Here is an 18,369-nt window from a genome sequence, read left to right as displayed (position 1 = left end):
AAAGATCTTTCCTCAGAGCAGGCATATGTAAATAAAATCCTTACCTTTGTTACAATTAAACTAAAAAATATCCTGCTCCAAAGTGCAGCCCTCTGCTCTTGTACAGAGCCCAGACCCCCTACCCCCACAGATAACCCAACCCCTTCAACCATTTCTTACTACCAATCTCTTGGCACTATTTAAACCACAATGTCTTTTTTTTAAATCTTCTTGCCTGCTCAAGTCTACATCAACACAGAGATGGAAGTACAGATTAAATATTTTTCTGAAATCCTGTTTCTTCAGGTGATATACAGATTCAACAATGCACAGTGTGCTAAGTTCCTTATTAAAATGATGGCCTTCATTTACTTATGGATTTGTGAGTTGGAACAGTCCAAGGACTGAATCAGTATTAACAAAGACTGCTATAAGCAACAATTTAAAAGAAGATGTTTCATAATCTCTTCTGTACTACATTTAATAGACCTTCAAGTTCAACACGACTTTAAAATACTGGGCCTTAAAACTAACTTTTCAGACTCAAGTTTAAACTGAAATCGTTTGGACTTTAATATATACACAGACACATTTATACAATTACATTCGCACATAGTGGGGTTTAAGCTTAGAGTTAAGTAAGTTTAGAATTAAGTGAGAACTGTTATGTGGTTAATAGTTTAATAAAAGACTTATTTTGACTTTATCACTGTCTGGCGACTCTTTCATTATTGTTCCTGTGTAGTGCTAATGGGGGTCAGTTATTTCATAACAATCTATTCAAATAACTTTTTGTTGTTTTCTGCCCACTAATTTATTGATTTTTTTTTATTGTATATTTTTAAAATTTAGACATACAATTAACAGGTCATTTTGGCCAACAAGTGCATCATAAATTAAAGTATTCAGTATTGGAGCTGGGATGTTATGGTAAAGTTAGTGAGGCCAAATTTGTAGTATTGTGTGCAGTTTTGTTTACCTAACTACAGGAAAGATATAATTAAGAGAGAAAGAATGCAGAGATTTACTAAGATATTGCCTGGACTTCAGGAACTGAGTTACAGAGAAAGGTTAAACAGATTAGGACTTTATTCCTTGAAGCATAGAAAGATGAGAGGAGATTTGATAGAGGTATTTAAAATTATGAGGGGGATAGACAGAATAAATGTAGATAAGCTTTTTCCATTGAGGGGAGGTGAGATACAAACCAGAGGACATGGGTTAACAGTGAAAGGGAAAAGTTTAGGGGGAACACCAGATGGAGCTTCTTCACATAGAGAGTGGTGCAAGTGTGGAACGAGCTGCCAGCTGAAGTGGTGAATGGCAGGCTCAATTTCAACATTTAAGAAGAATTTGGACAGGTACATGGATGGGAGAGGTATGGAGGACTATGTATGGACTGGGTGCAGGTTGGTGGGACTAAACAAAAAAAAATGGTTTGGCACAGACTAGAAGGGCAAAAGGGGCCTGTTTCAGTGCTGTAATGCTCTATGATTCCATGGTTCTGACTATGTGAAGGTAGATAGCCTGACTGAAAAACAAAATGAAGCCTTTATCTAACACCAGAAAAGATACAAAGTTAGAAGTAAAACTTAAAAGTCTGTAGACATCGTGGTTGAAGTAAAAACACAAAGCTGGAGAAACTCAGCTGGTCAAACAGTGCACTTTATATAACCAACATTTTGGGCTTGAGCCCTTCATCAAGGTAATGAAAAATGTAGGCAGGTGTCCATATAAATAAACACCTTGATAAAGGAATCAAGCCTGAAAAGTTGGTTATGTATTTCGCTATATAAAAGGCATCGTTTGACCAGCTGAGTTGCTCCAGAATTATGTTTTTAGGTACAGAGATGCAAAGAGTTATCTTTCTCCCTGTATTATTTTCTCCTTTCAAATAAATAAGCTCATTGTTCCGACCCCCGGTCTAACCTGGAGTAATGTTATAATGTAGGTTCCTCATGGTGACTGAAGAAAAACCTGGGAAACTGCTCAAATTTGTGCTCAACTGGTGGATTTGACAAATGATCCTGTTGCGGCCAATCTCTGTGGAGTTTACCAAGGACCCTCGAACTTTCAAAGCAAAAGTGGTGCAGTTCCACACAGAGCTGCCTGCTTTTGAAGCAGAGATTTGGATTCATTTTCTCTTTTGCCAACAAGTACGTTTTCTCTGTATGAAAAGGAAAGAAAAAAAATCCCATTTAATTCAGTCATCCTGCATATCTCCAATCACTGAGTGATTGGAGATATAAAGGAGGACTTGATTAATTGTAATTTTTTAAACATTTACATGTACATGTCCACATTTTTCTGCTACTGGAAAATTATAGGTATAAAGTACACACCAGCTATCCCCTGGACCATTGGCCACCTATAATTTTTCCCAGCAGATTGAATGGTTTCAGAAGCAACAACCAAGGTCAGCGTGAAGCTAATTGATCTTGAGAGCGAGAAACATTGGCACCCACTATAGTTCAGAGTGGTTGCTCAATCTTAAAATTAATGGCTAGTTCCAAACAGACTAGGCAACGGTAAAAATTTGGTAGCCCCAACGGTGGACACACAGCAGAGTTATTAATGATTCCTTACCGGTCTGCTCTCTCTTTGACAGGACGAAGATGGCGATGCATTCCTGTGAGTGGGAGTTGATACTTTGTGAACTGGTGATGTACATTTCTCTTCAGAGTTCATGGTTACGGTGAGTGGTGTCTTCCACAAGTTGCCGTTGCACAATGACCTTCACTCAAACTTTTCTTCGTGCATTAACTAACATTACTCCCATCAGCACAGACCAAGCGCACCACTTAACCTAAAGGCAGAGAAAATATGGATTAACTTTTGCAGACATTTAAAGTCAAGGCAGTTTCACTTAACCATAAAATGAATAAGAAACCATTTTTAAAAATCATTTTTTTATCCAAGTCATAATGCATTGTGTACTTGCAAAATACATTTCATCCATCACAATAACACGGCCTAATGTACTTAAATGGTTCATCCCTTCTTGACATAAAGGATTTTGCAGTGAGGCCTAAAGATTACTCCAAAACACAGAAATATTTTCTAAATTTAGGCATCATTAAATGATTTGTTCAATATGTTCGATTAGCATTGGCCTCTTCCCCATTGATGCATTTCCCCAAAAGTTATTTTGAGTTCAGTATTTTTTCCAAATGTGTGGAATTTTACAGGAATATCATCAATTACCACATTAAAAGCTGACTTTACACACCAATTGCTTTGCTTATAAATTTGTATAGATGACATAAAATTAAGAAATATAATTTTCAATAGATTTTTTTTAAAACCTACACTTACACTAAAATCAAATTCCAGCCGTGGAGTACAGCACTTGGTTGCTCCATCATTTCACAATTAATATGGTTGATTAACTGTACAGAACATATTTACACTTCCTTGGGTTGTTTCACAGCCACATCCGCATTTGACTAGCACCTGTTCTGGGAGGCCGAAGTCCCCAGTCAGCTCGGCTCTGAGAAAATTTCGGATGAATGAGGATTTCTGATTTATTTCAGATATCCTCATTTATCCAAATTTTTTTTTAAAATTCAGATATTTGAGGATTTCGGAGAATCTGAATAATCTGAGTTCTACTGTATATAAGTTGGCACAACATGGGGAAAGGCCTGTACTGTGCTGTAATGTTCTATGTTAATTACCGGCAAGGAGAGGGAAGGTTGCCTCTTTTGGTACTTCATCTCATCTCAAATTGCAGGTTTTAGCTAAAAAAAAATTCTACAAGGGTAACTGTAAAAATTACCATTTTTGCCTCTTAACATAGGATAAATTTAATGAATGTACATTTCCTCTCTCTTGTCACTGCATACATGTGGATAAAATACTCTCAAATTATTTTCTGGAAAATAACTATTTTCTGACATTTAAAGCATTTATAGTTTATAGTTAAACCAAAACATTGAGCAAATTGCTCAAACCAACTGCTTTGATGCAATGCTTCAATTGTTGTGCTATTTGAGCATCTCAAGTTTCAATGCTCTGTTTCTCTGCGGGTATATATTTAAAAGACTGAGGCAGACACCCAAATGACTGAAAAATAGAGGCTTATGTGGAAGGGAAGATTTATATTTTTGAGGAGGTTAATACAGGTTGGCATAACAATGTGTGCTGTAATGTTCTATATTCTGTACAAAAACATGTAGGCAAAATGAAGCGTGTAGTTGGCTGCACTGATCCATAAGTGAACCAGATCACGGAAGTGCAGGCTCACGCTGGGCTGATGTCACATTGGTCCTGGTGGGGGGGTGGCTGCAAAGGATCATGGGGGTCGTGCTGATGACCTCTTGGAGAGTTCCAGTAAAATCAGTCGGTTGGTTCAATTCACTCACAGCTTCTGTGTGGTTTTCCTTTGTTCACTGCACAGCACACTGACCACAAGCTCGTGGATCACAGGGCTTTTGCAAATATGAAATAAGCAATATCTGAATCATCAAATGTAGATGCAGAAACTTGACAGAAGGTTTCTCAAGATCAGACCGAGCCAACACCAAATCAATCAACTCTTTAGCTAAGTTGAAAAGTAAAAAAAAATTAACAAACTTTTATACCCATCTCAAAAATAGTAATGTATATAATATTCTGTCACAATTCAATTATATACACACACAAAACACATTTCACACACAGCATATAATAATCACAAATATACAAAGTGTAATATAAAATAAATTTGTATATGGTAAATATTCTGCAATAAATGACTCCATTTCATTAATAAGGGAATCAAGGTGACAGGATACCGTTCATCAATCTTACAGCCTGTGGGAAGAAGCCTGGTAGACCTGGTTTTGATGCTCCTGTACCATCTACCTGATGGTAGTAGGTCAAAGGTACCGTATGGTTAACAATAGAGATCCTCACTTTTAATATCTTATTTATAATAAACAGATGCATAAGTACAGTTTTCATATATCAAAGTATTATATAAAAAGAATGATTGAATACATGTTAATTTTATATAAGGAAAGTAAAAAATGAAAAATAAGCTAGGAAAAACCTAACTAAACACCCTCCCACCCCTGAAATAATAGAGAACCTCAATAATTCTTTGAGCTCTATTTGAGCCATGTTCCCAAATTGGTGTATGGATTAACCTTTTCAAACATAGGGAGCTACAATAAATTCAGCAATTGTAGCCAAGTAGATTACACTCAAAGTTAAGGAAACTTTTAGATACAGTTAGATGAAAAAATATTAACATCAAGGATTACTTGAATTAAGTATTTTTTGTAAATTGAGATGGCCCGTATAACTGATGGAACACATGAACTTAGGAAGGCATTTGATTAAATGCCACTTAACCAGCTTGCCAACCAGCATGGAATTGAAAGGATAGTGGCAGCAATACAAAAAATATCAGCTAGACAAATGCCAATGGTCGGTTGGTTTTTTTTCTGACTGGAGGAAGGCAAAGAACAAGGGGTTTGAATATGGCACCGAGTCCATCTTGATAAATATTAAGGTCTTGAATTTTGTTTTTATTTTCATTGTTTCACCTTAAATCTGTGCTCTCTGGATTCTGGCCCATCCTGCAACCTTGTTCCTATTATTTTATTTCAACACCTCTATCATACCTGGTCCGTAATTGATTCCAGGAAAATAATCCCAACTTCTCAAATCTTTTCTTCCAACACAAGCAACAATTTCAAAATTTACAAATAATGCTAATTTTCTAAGTATAAGTCAGGAAATAGTGATAGACATGAAAAGTAACAAGATAGGCTTGTGAAATAGAAGGGCGCGGTAGTTAAAATTTAACATGGCGAACGTGCATTTTGGTTTGAAGAATCATTTGTCGTTCATACCATGCTCGGACTGTAAAGACGAAATAACCTTTCTCCACAAGGCAAGACAAAATAGTAAAAATGGTATAATTGCATAGAGGGTGAAGAAACAGAAAAACCTAGATGTACAGTAGGTGGGATAATTGATAAAACAGTTTAAAAAACATAAATTATACTGTATTTCCTTAAAAAAAAAGGAACTGACTAGAAACACAAGGATGATGTGATGCATCATTATAAAATATTGGCCTGGTTACAGGTGGAGCATCCCATCGAATTCTGATCATTAGCGTTTTAGAAAGGAAGCACATATTCTGGGATTAGTGTCGATTGCTAAAGAGGCCCCAAGTTATAGGACTCCTCATGACAATGAAAGACTGGGAAAAGGTGGTGCTCTCCTTGAAGAAGAGATGTTTCAAAGAAGTGTGTGATGGAATTAAGCTTTAGGTAAATAAAATTCTTTATATTTGTTAGGAAAGTTATTTTGTGGGTTAGGACACAGACACACACACACAATTATACTCAGAGAGAAACCATTTTTTGGAGTCTCAAAGTCTGGTAAGCAACCCCAATAAAACTAGAAGTGTTTGTCCATTGAACTATCTTGGAGTATAGGGCTGTTCAAGGAGGACATCTCATTAAACAAAAGGCATCTTGCTTGTTTACCGATGTTGTTAGAATGGCACCTGTTTAAACAAATCAGGCTTTTGCTAATCAGAGGCACTGGCTCGTAAAACATTTCAAAGAGAGAAAGACATACGCTTTTAGCACATAATGTGAAGTAGCTTCAAAGACAGCAGTGATGTCATGTCACATGATTAGATATTTTTAGAGAACATATTTAATGAAAACAGAGTCATTGGAAACCAGAAGAAGGTGCTTGACCATCCTGTATTGAAAGGCCGTAACATTCTGTGAGTGACAGTGGCTCCAGAAGGGATGACCACTTTGCTGCTTCCCTTGGTTAAAGGAGAGAGCAGCTCTGCGGTGGCATTTTAAATGGCCACTTGCGACTGACCCAATTCTGGGCAAAAGAAAGCAAGATCATTCTGGGTTCTGAATCCTCACTATTGCAATGGTTATTTCATTAGACTCATACCCGAGTTTGTGAAATCATCATGGACGAAAACACAGGTGCTCTAACCTCCATGCAAGAGTGCAAAATCCTTTGTATGAAGAAACAATTCTCTGAAAACTACAAGAATCTCCTGAGTTTTGAGAAGTCTGACCCCTCACGCCTACTCCATAATTACTGTTGAGCAGCAGTTTAAAGAATCTGAGTTTCAAAACAAAACTGATTGAACTTAAAAATCATTGCTTCAGAATTATGCCTGAACTGTAATGGTTTTGGCACACATACACCTGCGTGCGCGCTGAGTGGGTTTAAGTTAGAGTTAAGTTAAGAAGTGTTATGTTATTAATAGTTCTTAATAAAAATTGTTTTGAAGATATCAGCGTCTTCTACCTAGTAGGTAACAAGCATTTATAACAGTGTAAAAACACAAAATGCTGGAGTAGCTCAGCGGGTCAAACAGTGACCTTTATGTAACAAAGGTTAAAATACAGAACCGACATTTTGGGCTTCAGTCCTTTATCAAAGTTGCCTTGATGAAGGGCTCAAGCCTGAAACGTCAGGTATGTATTTTACCTTTGCTACATGAAGGTCACTGTTTGACCCGCTGAGCTACTTCAGCATTTTGTGTTTTTACTTCAACCTCGATGTCTATAGATCTTCATGTTGAACTTTTGTTTATAACAGTGACAGGGGTTGGCTTTTATTGATCTTATGCATGTGACCTCATCATCATTAAAAAAATAAATATATCTTCTGGGATCCTTGCATTCCAACCATGGTTTAGAAATAAATAACCTTTCTGCAGCGTATAATATGTTACAGTTAATTCAGCAATGATTTTGGATGTAATGAGGGTAGGCATGGAGTAATCTAAATAAAGCAGGGTTCAAGTGTTGCAAAAATAAAACAGCTCCAAAACGTGATCACTACTAAAATGTTAACCTTAGTCTCAAAATAGATCAGCATTTTAAGTTAAGTCATTATTCTTGGTCAGTGAAACAAGGGCTCAGTTCATAGTAGATTTGCAAAAGGAGGTCCCACAGCAGAGAACTTCAAACAGCATTAGAAATATCACCTAAGTATCACAAAATAATTTGCTAATGAGGCTATCCAACTGTTGGAAAAAAAATGTGACAAAATACCTATTCTAGCCTTACTGAATGGAAGCATTCAGGCCAAAGACTTTCTGATTATCATTTGTTTCTGATGAATAGATTTCCAACTGTTGAATCTGTGGGCAACACCACCACCTCAGCAGTGTTCAGTGCTTCCTGAGCTCCCTTTTCCTCAAGGACATTGGACGATGCAGTTCATCCTGGGCCATCGAAGACGGATCTGTTGCCGCAGTTAGCTTGCGCAGCAACTGTGGAAAAGCTGAGTCATTTGCAATCCATCAGAAGGTGGTCATAAAAATGTGGACACAGCAAAGTTTTAGCATTTTGTAGTATGCTTGAATGAAGTTCTAATCAATAAGATTTTGCAAAGGATTTTCTTACTGTCCTATTACATCAATACACAAAAGAGATTTGCTGCTTATTATATTTCTATTCAACTGTATCACCATTTTATGGTTTTGATTTAAAGAGAACATTTCATCCACTTCCTTCTTAGACGGAACCTTGGAATCAAGGATGATTTGCTTTCACTCCAATTCTGAAGGTATCGGTTTGTGAATTAGTTTACTGTGAGGTGGCCACTGCACACCAGCCACTTGTGCAAGTAGGTCCAAGTCTTCCATGCGAGATCATCCAAGATGTCCTTCTTCAAAACTCACGGCGCACCCACCCACCCCCATTGCCATCAACCCGTGGGCAATGGAGAATATGTGGCGGAGGGCACTGGCAGAGCCACACCAGCTGTGTGGGAGATTATGGATAAGGAGGACAGCCATTGAGTCAGCTGCTACTTGCTTCTCTCCCACCGACAGCTGGGGGCCAAGAGTCACCTTTCCATTGAAGGTAAGAGAAGGCGCCCACGGGGGATAGGATGACAGGGCATGGGAGGGCTGGATCTCCCTCTGAAAATAGAGGATTTATTACAGGAAATTAATGTTACTTATGTGTAATGTCATCTATTGAAAAAAGTGTCAGGTTTTAGAGACTGCCAGTGTTTGGAATCCCAGATAAAAGGTTAGACACCTGTACTGTTGAGGGTAGGCTCTCCTATTCCTGGGGATGACTTGTGGTCAGTGGGAATGCAGCTGATGTCCTGGTTAAAAGTGGCCCAGTGGAAACAGCAAAACGACTTCTTTAACCGTGACACTGCACAGCCATTTAAGTGGGATGTCACTTGTGCACTTTATGGATTTTCTTTTGTCCCCTCTGCATTGCAGTTTGTTTACATTCATTATCTGTTTATAGATTTTTTTAAATTATTTACAGTTTATTTTTTGCACTACCAATTAGTGGTAATTATGCCGCAGCCGCAAGAAAAATTAATCTCGGGCTTGTACGTGATGTCATGTATGTACTCTGACAATAAATCTGAAATCTAAATCTGCTGGTGTCATCTACTGTATCCGGTGATCCCATTGTGGAGATACTCCCGACTAGAAGGGTTTCTGGACAGGAGGGTGGCTGCGACGGGGGACAGGGGTGGGGGGCCGTGGAGGCACTGGATGGGGGTTGTTAAATGAAGTGAGATAAAGATAAACCATAAAATTACTAGCACTGAGACATGGCAGTGGACAGGGTGGCTCGCATCAGGTCACGTTTGGCGCCAAACGCAAGCTTTGGTGTGCAGACGACATCCATGAAAAAGTGTTCGGCTTTCAGTTTTCATAATTTCGGATAAAAGATTATGTACCTGTACTAATTTGGTAGTTATCATGAAGGCATTTAACCCAGTGAACAAATCTACAACTAGAAGCTAGAAATATGAGAAAGTCATTGAAATAATGCATCAGAGAGTTCTGGATAATTTTCAGGGCTGCTGGCCTGCTTAATTCATTTTTGTGCAATTCAATGTTAAAAATTTTATATACAAATGGCAGAGAATTATTTCTTTTAATTACAAAACATACATTTTTTTGAGTTTATCTATATGCAAATACATTCTGAAATTAAAAATTCATCAACTTTTTTGAGCTAATGGCTGAACCTAATTCTTTCCTTTATAATTCCTGCTGTCGTCTGACCACTTCATTAATTGAATGGTTATATGGAATTATTATTTATTCAGCTGTACTTTAGGCTAAGTACACATAGATCTTAAAAGTGCAAATTACTATTATCACTTTACAGGTTAGACAGAAATGGTGATAATTCCTCATAGCCCACTCCAGAATGCGGATGTCTCTCGTGTAATTGGAAGTTCGAAAATCTTTGAATCCTGACATCCAAATCAATCAATGGCGAGATTATCCCAAATTAGAATATCTGCTGTCTGGAAACAAGCATCTCACAGAATCTGCTGAGGCCCTTGTTAAAAGTGCATCAATACTGGCATCATGCCAGCTCAAAATCCATTTACTGCGCCAACAAGTGAGAACTGTAACAATTGCTATTACATATAGGTGTTGACTTGTAAATACACCCTAGATGTGTTTTACTCAGTAAGACAGGGAGTGTTTACGTATCTAATCAATATAAAATATCAAAGTAGTAAATGATCTGTGCTTTTAGATTAGCAATACATTTTATAAAGCAGAACATGAATATGAGAGGAACTCAAGTGGCAATCCACCAATAGTTTAAGATTGCAAATATAAATTGAATGGAATTGCTCAGCCAAGCAATCGGGCTCTGGTTTCCCCAGGCCAGAGATGAGACAATTCAACATTCAATGTCATGAACTCTACAGCATGTACATATTTGGTTACATCATACACAGATAACATTTTATGGAAACTTGAAAAAGACAGGCTTATAATAAATTTGAAAAGTACATCTAATTCACGACATGACCCATTTTTAAGGCCGTTGCAAAAGTGGTGAAAAGTGAAAAGAGATCTCAGGAAAATTAAATGCAGAGCAAGTACAATCTGCCTCTTGTCCAAAGCCTTAGTTCAGCCCCATCCGAATACCTCAGTTCCTCAAAAGATATTTAAGCCTTGAAAGTGGTTCAGAAAAGGATTATTTAAATCTTCTTTAAGCACCTTTGTTTTCAGTGCACAACTTTATTCCATGGAAGTATAGGTGGAGGGATAATCTTGTGGATTACAGTGACAAGAAAGGAAAAGAAATATCTTGTGACGGAAAAAATGTCACTAAAAACTAAACAAAAATGTTATGAGCTAGAAGAATGGGCACATAAAGTGTAATCTTGGCAGGTAAAAGCAGAGGAGTCATCCAGAACGATAAATGCAATAGAAGCAGAAGCTGATACAATAGCATATAATTAGAAAAATTATAATTAGAAAAATCGGGCACACAAAACTCAAAACGGTCAACCAGTTTACCTATCTCGGCTGCAACATTTCATCAGATGCAAGGATCGACAATGAGATAGACAACAGACTCGCCAAGGCAAATAGCGCCTTTGGAAGACTACACAAAAGAGTCTGGAAAAACAACCAACTGAAAAACCTCACAAAGATAAGCGTATACAGAGCCGTTGTCATACCCACACTCCTGTTCGGCTCCGAATCATGGGTCCTCTACCGGCATCACCTACGGCTCCTAGAACGCTTCCACCAGCGTTGTCTCCGCTCCATCCTCAACATCCATTGGAGCGCTTTCATCCTTAACGTCGAAGTACTCGAGATGGCAGAGGTCGACAGCATTGAGTCCACGCTGCTGAAGATCCAGCTGCGCTGGGTGGGTCACGTCTCCAGAATGGAGGACCATCGCCTTCCCAAGATCGTGTTATATGGCGAGCTCTCCACTGGCCACCGTGACAGAGGTGCACCAAAGAAAAGGTACAAGGACTGCCTAAAGAAATCTCTTGGTGCCTGCCACATTGACCACCGCCAGTGGGCTGATATCGCCTCAAACCGTGCATCTTGGCGCCTCACAGTTCGGCGGGCAGCAACCTCCTTTGAAGAAGACCGCAGAGCCCACCTCACTGACAAAAGGCAAAGGAGGAAAAACCCAACACCCAACCCCAACCAACCAATTTTCCCCTGCAGCCGCTGCAACCGTGTCTGCCTGTCCCGCATCGGACTCGTCAGCCACAAACGAGCCTGCAGCTGACGTGGACTTTTACCCCCTCCATAAATCTTCGTCCGCAAAGCCAAGCCAAAGAAAGAAAAAAGAAAAAAAATACATTTAGACAACAGCATATTAAACTATATAAATCAGAATCAGGAGCTAAAAATGAAATGGAAGAGTTTTTTTAACAAATGTTGAACTTCCTAAATTAGAAGAGAAAGAAAAAGATGATTTAGTTGCACCTTTTCCAAGGGAAGAAATAGAGAAAGTTTCTGGGTATTTTATAGTAACAATTGTAAGGTAAAAACATCATGAGATGGGACCGGAGAAGGAGTCACCCAGTTCTAAGGAGTAACAGAATGCAGATGTGACCTTGTACACTCAAGATAAGCTTGGCACTAACAAGCTGATGAGCAGCAGACTAACAGTGAAGGGTAGCAACAGCTTATTCATTGGACAGTGTAATGGTATGATAATTTACTAAGTATGTGTCCTGAGGTATAAAAAAACACCACTTGCTGATATCAGGAGAATGCGCCTTCTCCAACTAACACTGTTAGTTGCAAGTGTTACAATCCGGTAATAAAGAACCTTGATTTCGACTCAGTCTGGCGTCTGACTCACTCATTCTCGAACAAAGCAGACCTAACAATTTGTTAGGTCTTCCCCGATGGAAGACGGGCTTCTTCCCGAGTTCTATAGATAATTTAAAGATCTGTTGATGCCTCTTTTGATGGGCCAGGCGGTGGACTCAAACCCTCCTGGAAACATTTTCAACTGCTATAATTACAGTGCTACCAAAGAAAAGTAGAGACCTATTAAAAATCTCATCATACGGACCAATATCACTTCTGAATGCAGACTATAATATTCTAGCCAAGGCGCTAGCCAACACTTACCAAAATTAATACTTCCAGATCAGGTGGGATTTGTTAAAGGAAGTCATTCTTCAAATAGAATACTGTTGCAGAGGACCCCAAAAACCACCAGCAATAGATATGCACAACACAAAGGGGTACTTAAACAAAAGTAGTTTTTAAGTATAGTTAAACAAGAAAACAGAATTAAACTTTAACTTATTACTATCAACTTACTTAACCGAATGAATCCCCCGTCAAATACTAAGCGCAGGTGTGTGTAATCTGTATGTAAGATTAGAAACGTTCTTTGAATCACAGTCCAATCTCACGGGTTGCAGGCAATTTTTGTACTATGCACAAAAATTAGCATTAATGAAGTTCACCAGCCATTGGCGCTTAACAGGCAAATGGTTACCACTCAGGAGGGTTCTTGCTGGTTTTCAGAGAGAGATTCCTTTTCCAGGACATCCGCAACTGATTCCTTCTCAATCAGACTTGCTGACGAAACTTGCCCCCTTCAGGGTTCTCCAGATGATCCTCTTTCTTTCAGGTCACCTTCCAGACAGCTAGTCTTCTCCTTTGACCAGGCAGCATTTCAAAGTTTGCCAACTTGTTCCTCTGGAACCAATTTCTGTCTCTCTCCTTCTCTCTCTGCTCCCTCCCTCTCTGAGAGCAAAGCTGTCCTCCTCTGCCTGCAAAGATCACATGCTCCCCCAGGCATGCTGTTGAATGTTGCTACTTTGTTGCTTTCTGCAAAATAGCACTGCAAAAGTCCTGCAAAAGTCCTGCAAAAATTCTGTGTTTTACCATGTTTGTGTGCAACCTGCTCAACCAATTCCTCCCAAACCACCTCTGAATACTCTGTCACAATACATTTGGCAAAAATGAATGTTAAATCCAAACATTACTATTTCTTTAGATTCAGAAAAGACATTCTACCGACTTTCATATATAAAAATGTGGGAAAAATTTGGTACAGGCAGAAAATTCATAAATTGGATAAAAGCTCTATCATAAGGCACAAGCTAAAATTATAACTAATTGTCAAATGACATCTATTTTTCCCTTGAGTAAATTGAGTAGACAGAGGTGCCCCCTCTCACTAGCATTATTCATCCTACCTATTGAACCTCTGGCAGAGATTATGGATAAGAAGAGATCAGATATTAAGGGTTTCAAAGTTGGACAGGAAGAACATAAAATTGTTTATTTGCTGATAATAAGTAGGGAGTAGCTAATGGGACATTCTTCTGCTTTCTCCAGTTAAGATCATTCTTAAGAGAAAGATGGGGACCAAACTTGGCCAAATCTGAAGTTAGTGAGAAGGAACGAACAATTGGGCTGGGGAACACACCTAAATTTATATTTAGAATGTACTTTGCTCTCCAAAATGAAAGTGCAAAACCAGGTTTACAGAAATCGAGAGAGAGAGAGATGGGAGTCAGATCTAGGAGTCACGATAATGGAAAGATGTTGTTCTGATTGGTGTTTGGATAGCATGATGTCAATTATAAATGCAAGATACGGATTAGTGCAATATAATTTCCTACACCATTATATCTCACGCTACAGGAGTTACATAAATCAAAAATCAGAAATATATGAAATGTATTTTAGGTGTGGGATAGAAATCGGAATGTTTGTACATGCTACGTGGTCGTGTGTATTTTACTGAAATACTAACAAGGATAACGGGGTGGCCTTTGCAGACACCCCGGAGCTTTATTTTTTGGGCAATTTGATTGCAATCAGTAATAAACTAAATAAATTCCAAATTTCATTTCTTAAAAATAGCTTTAGCTGTGGCAAAAAAAAAATTTGTTGTGATTACTCGAAAGTCCAATTCCCCTCTACAGATAGCACGATGGAAGACAGAGATGAACAATTGTATTCCTATGTGGAAAAAAAATCACATACAATTGAAAAATAAATATGACGCATTTAGACAAAAATATGGCAACCATTATCTGGACTATATAGAGACCCAAATTTAAAAAGATGCTATTATGTTAAAAATATAAGTGTCCTCTCCAATGAAGATTTTCTTTTTAAAACCCAATTGTAAGCCCTGATGGTGTACAGATTTATATTGGGAAGAGGTTGTTGTGTTTTGTTTTGCAGAAGTTATATACATATATATTTCAAAAATGGAACATTTTGATATGCATATTTATGAAAAAATAAAATATTTAAAAAATCATATCAGGGTGGTGAATTTGTGAAATACAGTACCATGGGGGGGAACTGTGGGGGGAGGGGGAAATGCAGAGACCAAGTCACATCACTGAATACACTGATGGAGAACAGATACATTTCTAGACTCAATAAGGCATCAAGCAATACAAGGACCAAACTGATACAGTATATGGCTTTGAGGAAGAGAATCATACTGAATGTGGAACATATCCAAAGGGCCTGAAAGAATTAGGTTCTACCGTATTATTTAATGTGGAATGGTGAATCATGGAGGAGGAAAGGGGCTAGCATATGTAAGAGATATCTGTGCTGATCTAACAGGTGAGGAACCAGTACCCAACGGTGAAGGGAACTGAGTTACTACAGAAGGAAGTTGCAGCCACAGGAAAACAAAAGAGGCTGCAAATACTGGATAACTGGAGCAACACACAAATTGCTGAAGGAGGTGAGGCAGCATCTATAAAAGGCGTAATTCAGGCCAACACCCTTCACAGGTACTTTGAAACCCATCACAGTTCATTGTGTTTTTGTTTGATTGTCTAGTAATTAGACAGGCATTTCTCAAACTCTATTTCCTTTCATTTTTGCCTTGGGATTTTTACGCCTCTCCCAAGAGTTTGCACAACTGTGGTTGGAAAGGTTACAATTGATGTTACATGCAAAATGCAACAAGTTGAGGTGAAACAGTTTCATGGACCAGCCGCTCTTTCGCAGCCCCCACTCTTTTAATTTTATGTACAAATGCCCTACCATTTAAATTTATCATACACCTGGATTGCAGGCATCCCATTGTTTTCCCCCCTTTCAACTGCATTTTATCTTTGGACTTAAAGCAGTGGTTCTCAGCCTTTATCTTTCCACTCACATCCTACTTAAGTAATCCCTGTGTCATCAGTGCTCTGTGACTAGTAAGGGATTGCTTAAGATGGTATGTGAGTGGGAAGGGAAGGATGAGAACCACTGCTCGAGACCCAATTGTTACTGAAATATTTTGTTTGAGAAAAATTGTCATTGGCCCATTTCCTTATGAAATCTGTTGGATATAAGCCTGTACTCTGCTGGACATATTGGTGCCCACATTATGACGTCACCCTTCCATATATATAACCCTGTGTGTCAGAAGCCATGTTAGCCTAATAGAAGTAAAGGACGAGAAAGCATCACGTCTCCAAATCTAAATCGTGTGAGTGCATACACCACAGTGGCGACAAGGAACTAAAACAAACCCTACACATACTCCATGCACCAACCGTGAGAAGGTAGAAAATGACTATCTAACAACCCCAACAAATTCCCGCCAAAAAGATCGAGGCAAAAATGCGCCAAGATGGTGGAGGGAAAGTTCGGGGAATTCAACGAAGTACAAGAGAGTTGGGATAACTATGTAGAATGGTTTAACGAAGTAGAAGGCCCCAAACCATCAGTTATGGCAGAAAGGCAACAATTCTATGAAAGGAGACAAGGACCAAGAGAAACAGTAAGTGAATACCCGGCATCGTTGCACAAACTGGCAAAGCACTGTCATTTCGAGCAGTTTCTAAATCAGGCACTGCGGGACAGATTAGTGATGAAGCTGGCAAATCGCCAAGCAAGGCATATATTATTAGCAATGGATCAAGACGTTACATTACAGATTGCATACAGAACTGCCCGCAACTCTGAAATGGCAGATAAAAACTTGCATGTGGGTCAACCAGACCTACTGGTCAGGAGGTCTTCCCACCAACAATGCTTCCATTGTGGGAAATACAACCAACAACCAAGGGAATATGTGGCAATCAATCCCCATCTGGGACTGTTCACCTGTACACGGGCCTTACGGAATTTTAGCAACACCGATGATTTTTCAAGCAACGATGGACAAATTACTACATGGACATTCAATTGGGTGTTACCTACATGATGTCATCATCACAGGCCGAAACGACAACACTTACAAAACGATGAAAAGATTTTAACCAGACTACAACAGGCTAATATACAATTACAAAGGACAAATGTGTTTTCATGTGCCCCTCAGTAACATATCTTGGGTTTACAATCAACAACCATATAACCATGTACGGAGCGGAAACAGGCCATGTTGGCCTTTCAAGTCCGCACCGGTTCACTGATTTTGTGCGCCCTCTTCGAGGGGGTGCGAATGAATCCAACAGGAACAGAAGCCATTCGCAAGGCCCCATACCCAACCAACAAGTCAGAATTACAGTCCTTCCTAGGACTTGTTAATCACTACCAAAAACAGATCTGAGTATTGTCTGCAAACTTGCTGATCCAATCACCACATTGTTGTCCAGATTGTGGATCGAGATGACAAGCTACGCTGGTCCCAGCACTGATCCCTGCAGCACACCACTAGTCACAGGCCTCCAGTCTGAGAAGTAATTGTCCACGGCCACTCACTGGCTTCTCCCACACAGACAATGTTTTTGAATATTTTAATATGAGATTTCACATCCAAAGTACAAAGTACCTATGGATAGATGTTAAAATTCTCAAAGATACACTAAAATCACCAATGCCTGAAGAGGGCGCACAAAATCAGTGAACCGCTCCGGACTCGAAAGGCCAACATGGCCTGTTTCCGCTCCGTAAATGGTTATATGGCTATATATCCCTGATGTGTCTACACTATGCAGCCAACTGAACCAATTACTCAAGAAAGATCAAACATGGTATTGGAACACAGAAAGTAAAAACACAGTCGATCAACTAAAGGAAATACTAACGTCAACAAATAAGGTGCTGATCCACTACGACCCTAGTAAAGAAATTACACTCGCTGTGGATGCTTCACCAGTGGGACAAATCACAGAAAAAGGTGAGGCACCAGTAGCGTATGCTTCACAAACATTAACCACAAGCGAACACAATTATGCCCAACTAGAAAAAGATTGGCAATAATTTTTGGTGTAAAAAAAATTCAACCATTATCTTTACAGAAAAAAATTCACCCTGATCACAGACAACAAGCATCTTAGTTTAATCCTGGGGCCACACAAAGGTAGACCAGTATTAGCTGCGGCCAGAATTCAGAGATGGGCCATGCCACTTCCGGCTTATAACTACGATAGAAAACATAAACCAGGAACACTCAACAGTCATGCAGATGCAATATCACGCACGCTGCTACCCGAGACAGAACATCAAGAAGAAATTATAAATGGACGGCAGAGGAAGCTGCCATCAACCAAGAACAACTTCAACAACTGCCCAGATGATCAGAAAGGAAACCCGAAAAGAGGCAACATTAAGCAAGATCCTATACTTCACCCTTAATGGGTGGCCCGAATCTGAAGTCATTCCAGAAGATCTAAAACCTTACCACACACGTCGCCATGAATGATCGG

At 39.0% G+C, this 18,369-nt stretch overlaps 1 protein-coding gene across 7 annotated transcripts in view; it reads right to left on the bottom strand.

Annotated features, from left to right (window-relative positions):
• The window catches only part of osbpl6 (oxysterol binding protein-like 6), a 135,583-nt gene that overhangs the window by 86,035 nt on the left and 31,179 nt on the right, over positions 1 to 18,369 (bottom strand). For 4 of the 7 annotated variants that reach the window (XM_069935832.1, XM_069935833.1, XM_069935829.1 and 1 more), the window contains exon 2: positions 2,566 to 2,785. In XM_069935832.1, coding sequence (XP_069791933.1) covers positions 2,566 to 2,667 — 102 coding nt within the window. In that variant the 5' untranslated portion in view covers positions 2,668 to 2,785. Of the gene's footprint in view, positions 1 to 2,565; positions 2,786 to 4,343; positions 4,520 to 18,369 lie in introns of those variants that run through there. The other 3 variants (XM_069935828.1, XM_069935834.1, XM_069935835.1) reach the window with 1 other exon arrangement.

The sequence above is a fragment of the Narcine bancroftii genome, chromosome 4 (genome assembly GCF_036971445.1).
Source record: "Narcine bancroftii isolate sNarBan1 chromosome 4, sNarBan1.hap1, whole genome shotgun sequence".
In the NCBI taxonomy this organism is placed as follows: Eukaryota; Metazoa; Chordata; class Chondrichthyes; order Torpediniformes; family Narcinidae; genus Narcine; species Narcine bancroftii.
This window is presented reverse-complemented; position numbering and strand designations above follow the sequence as displayed.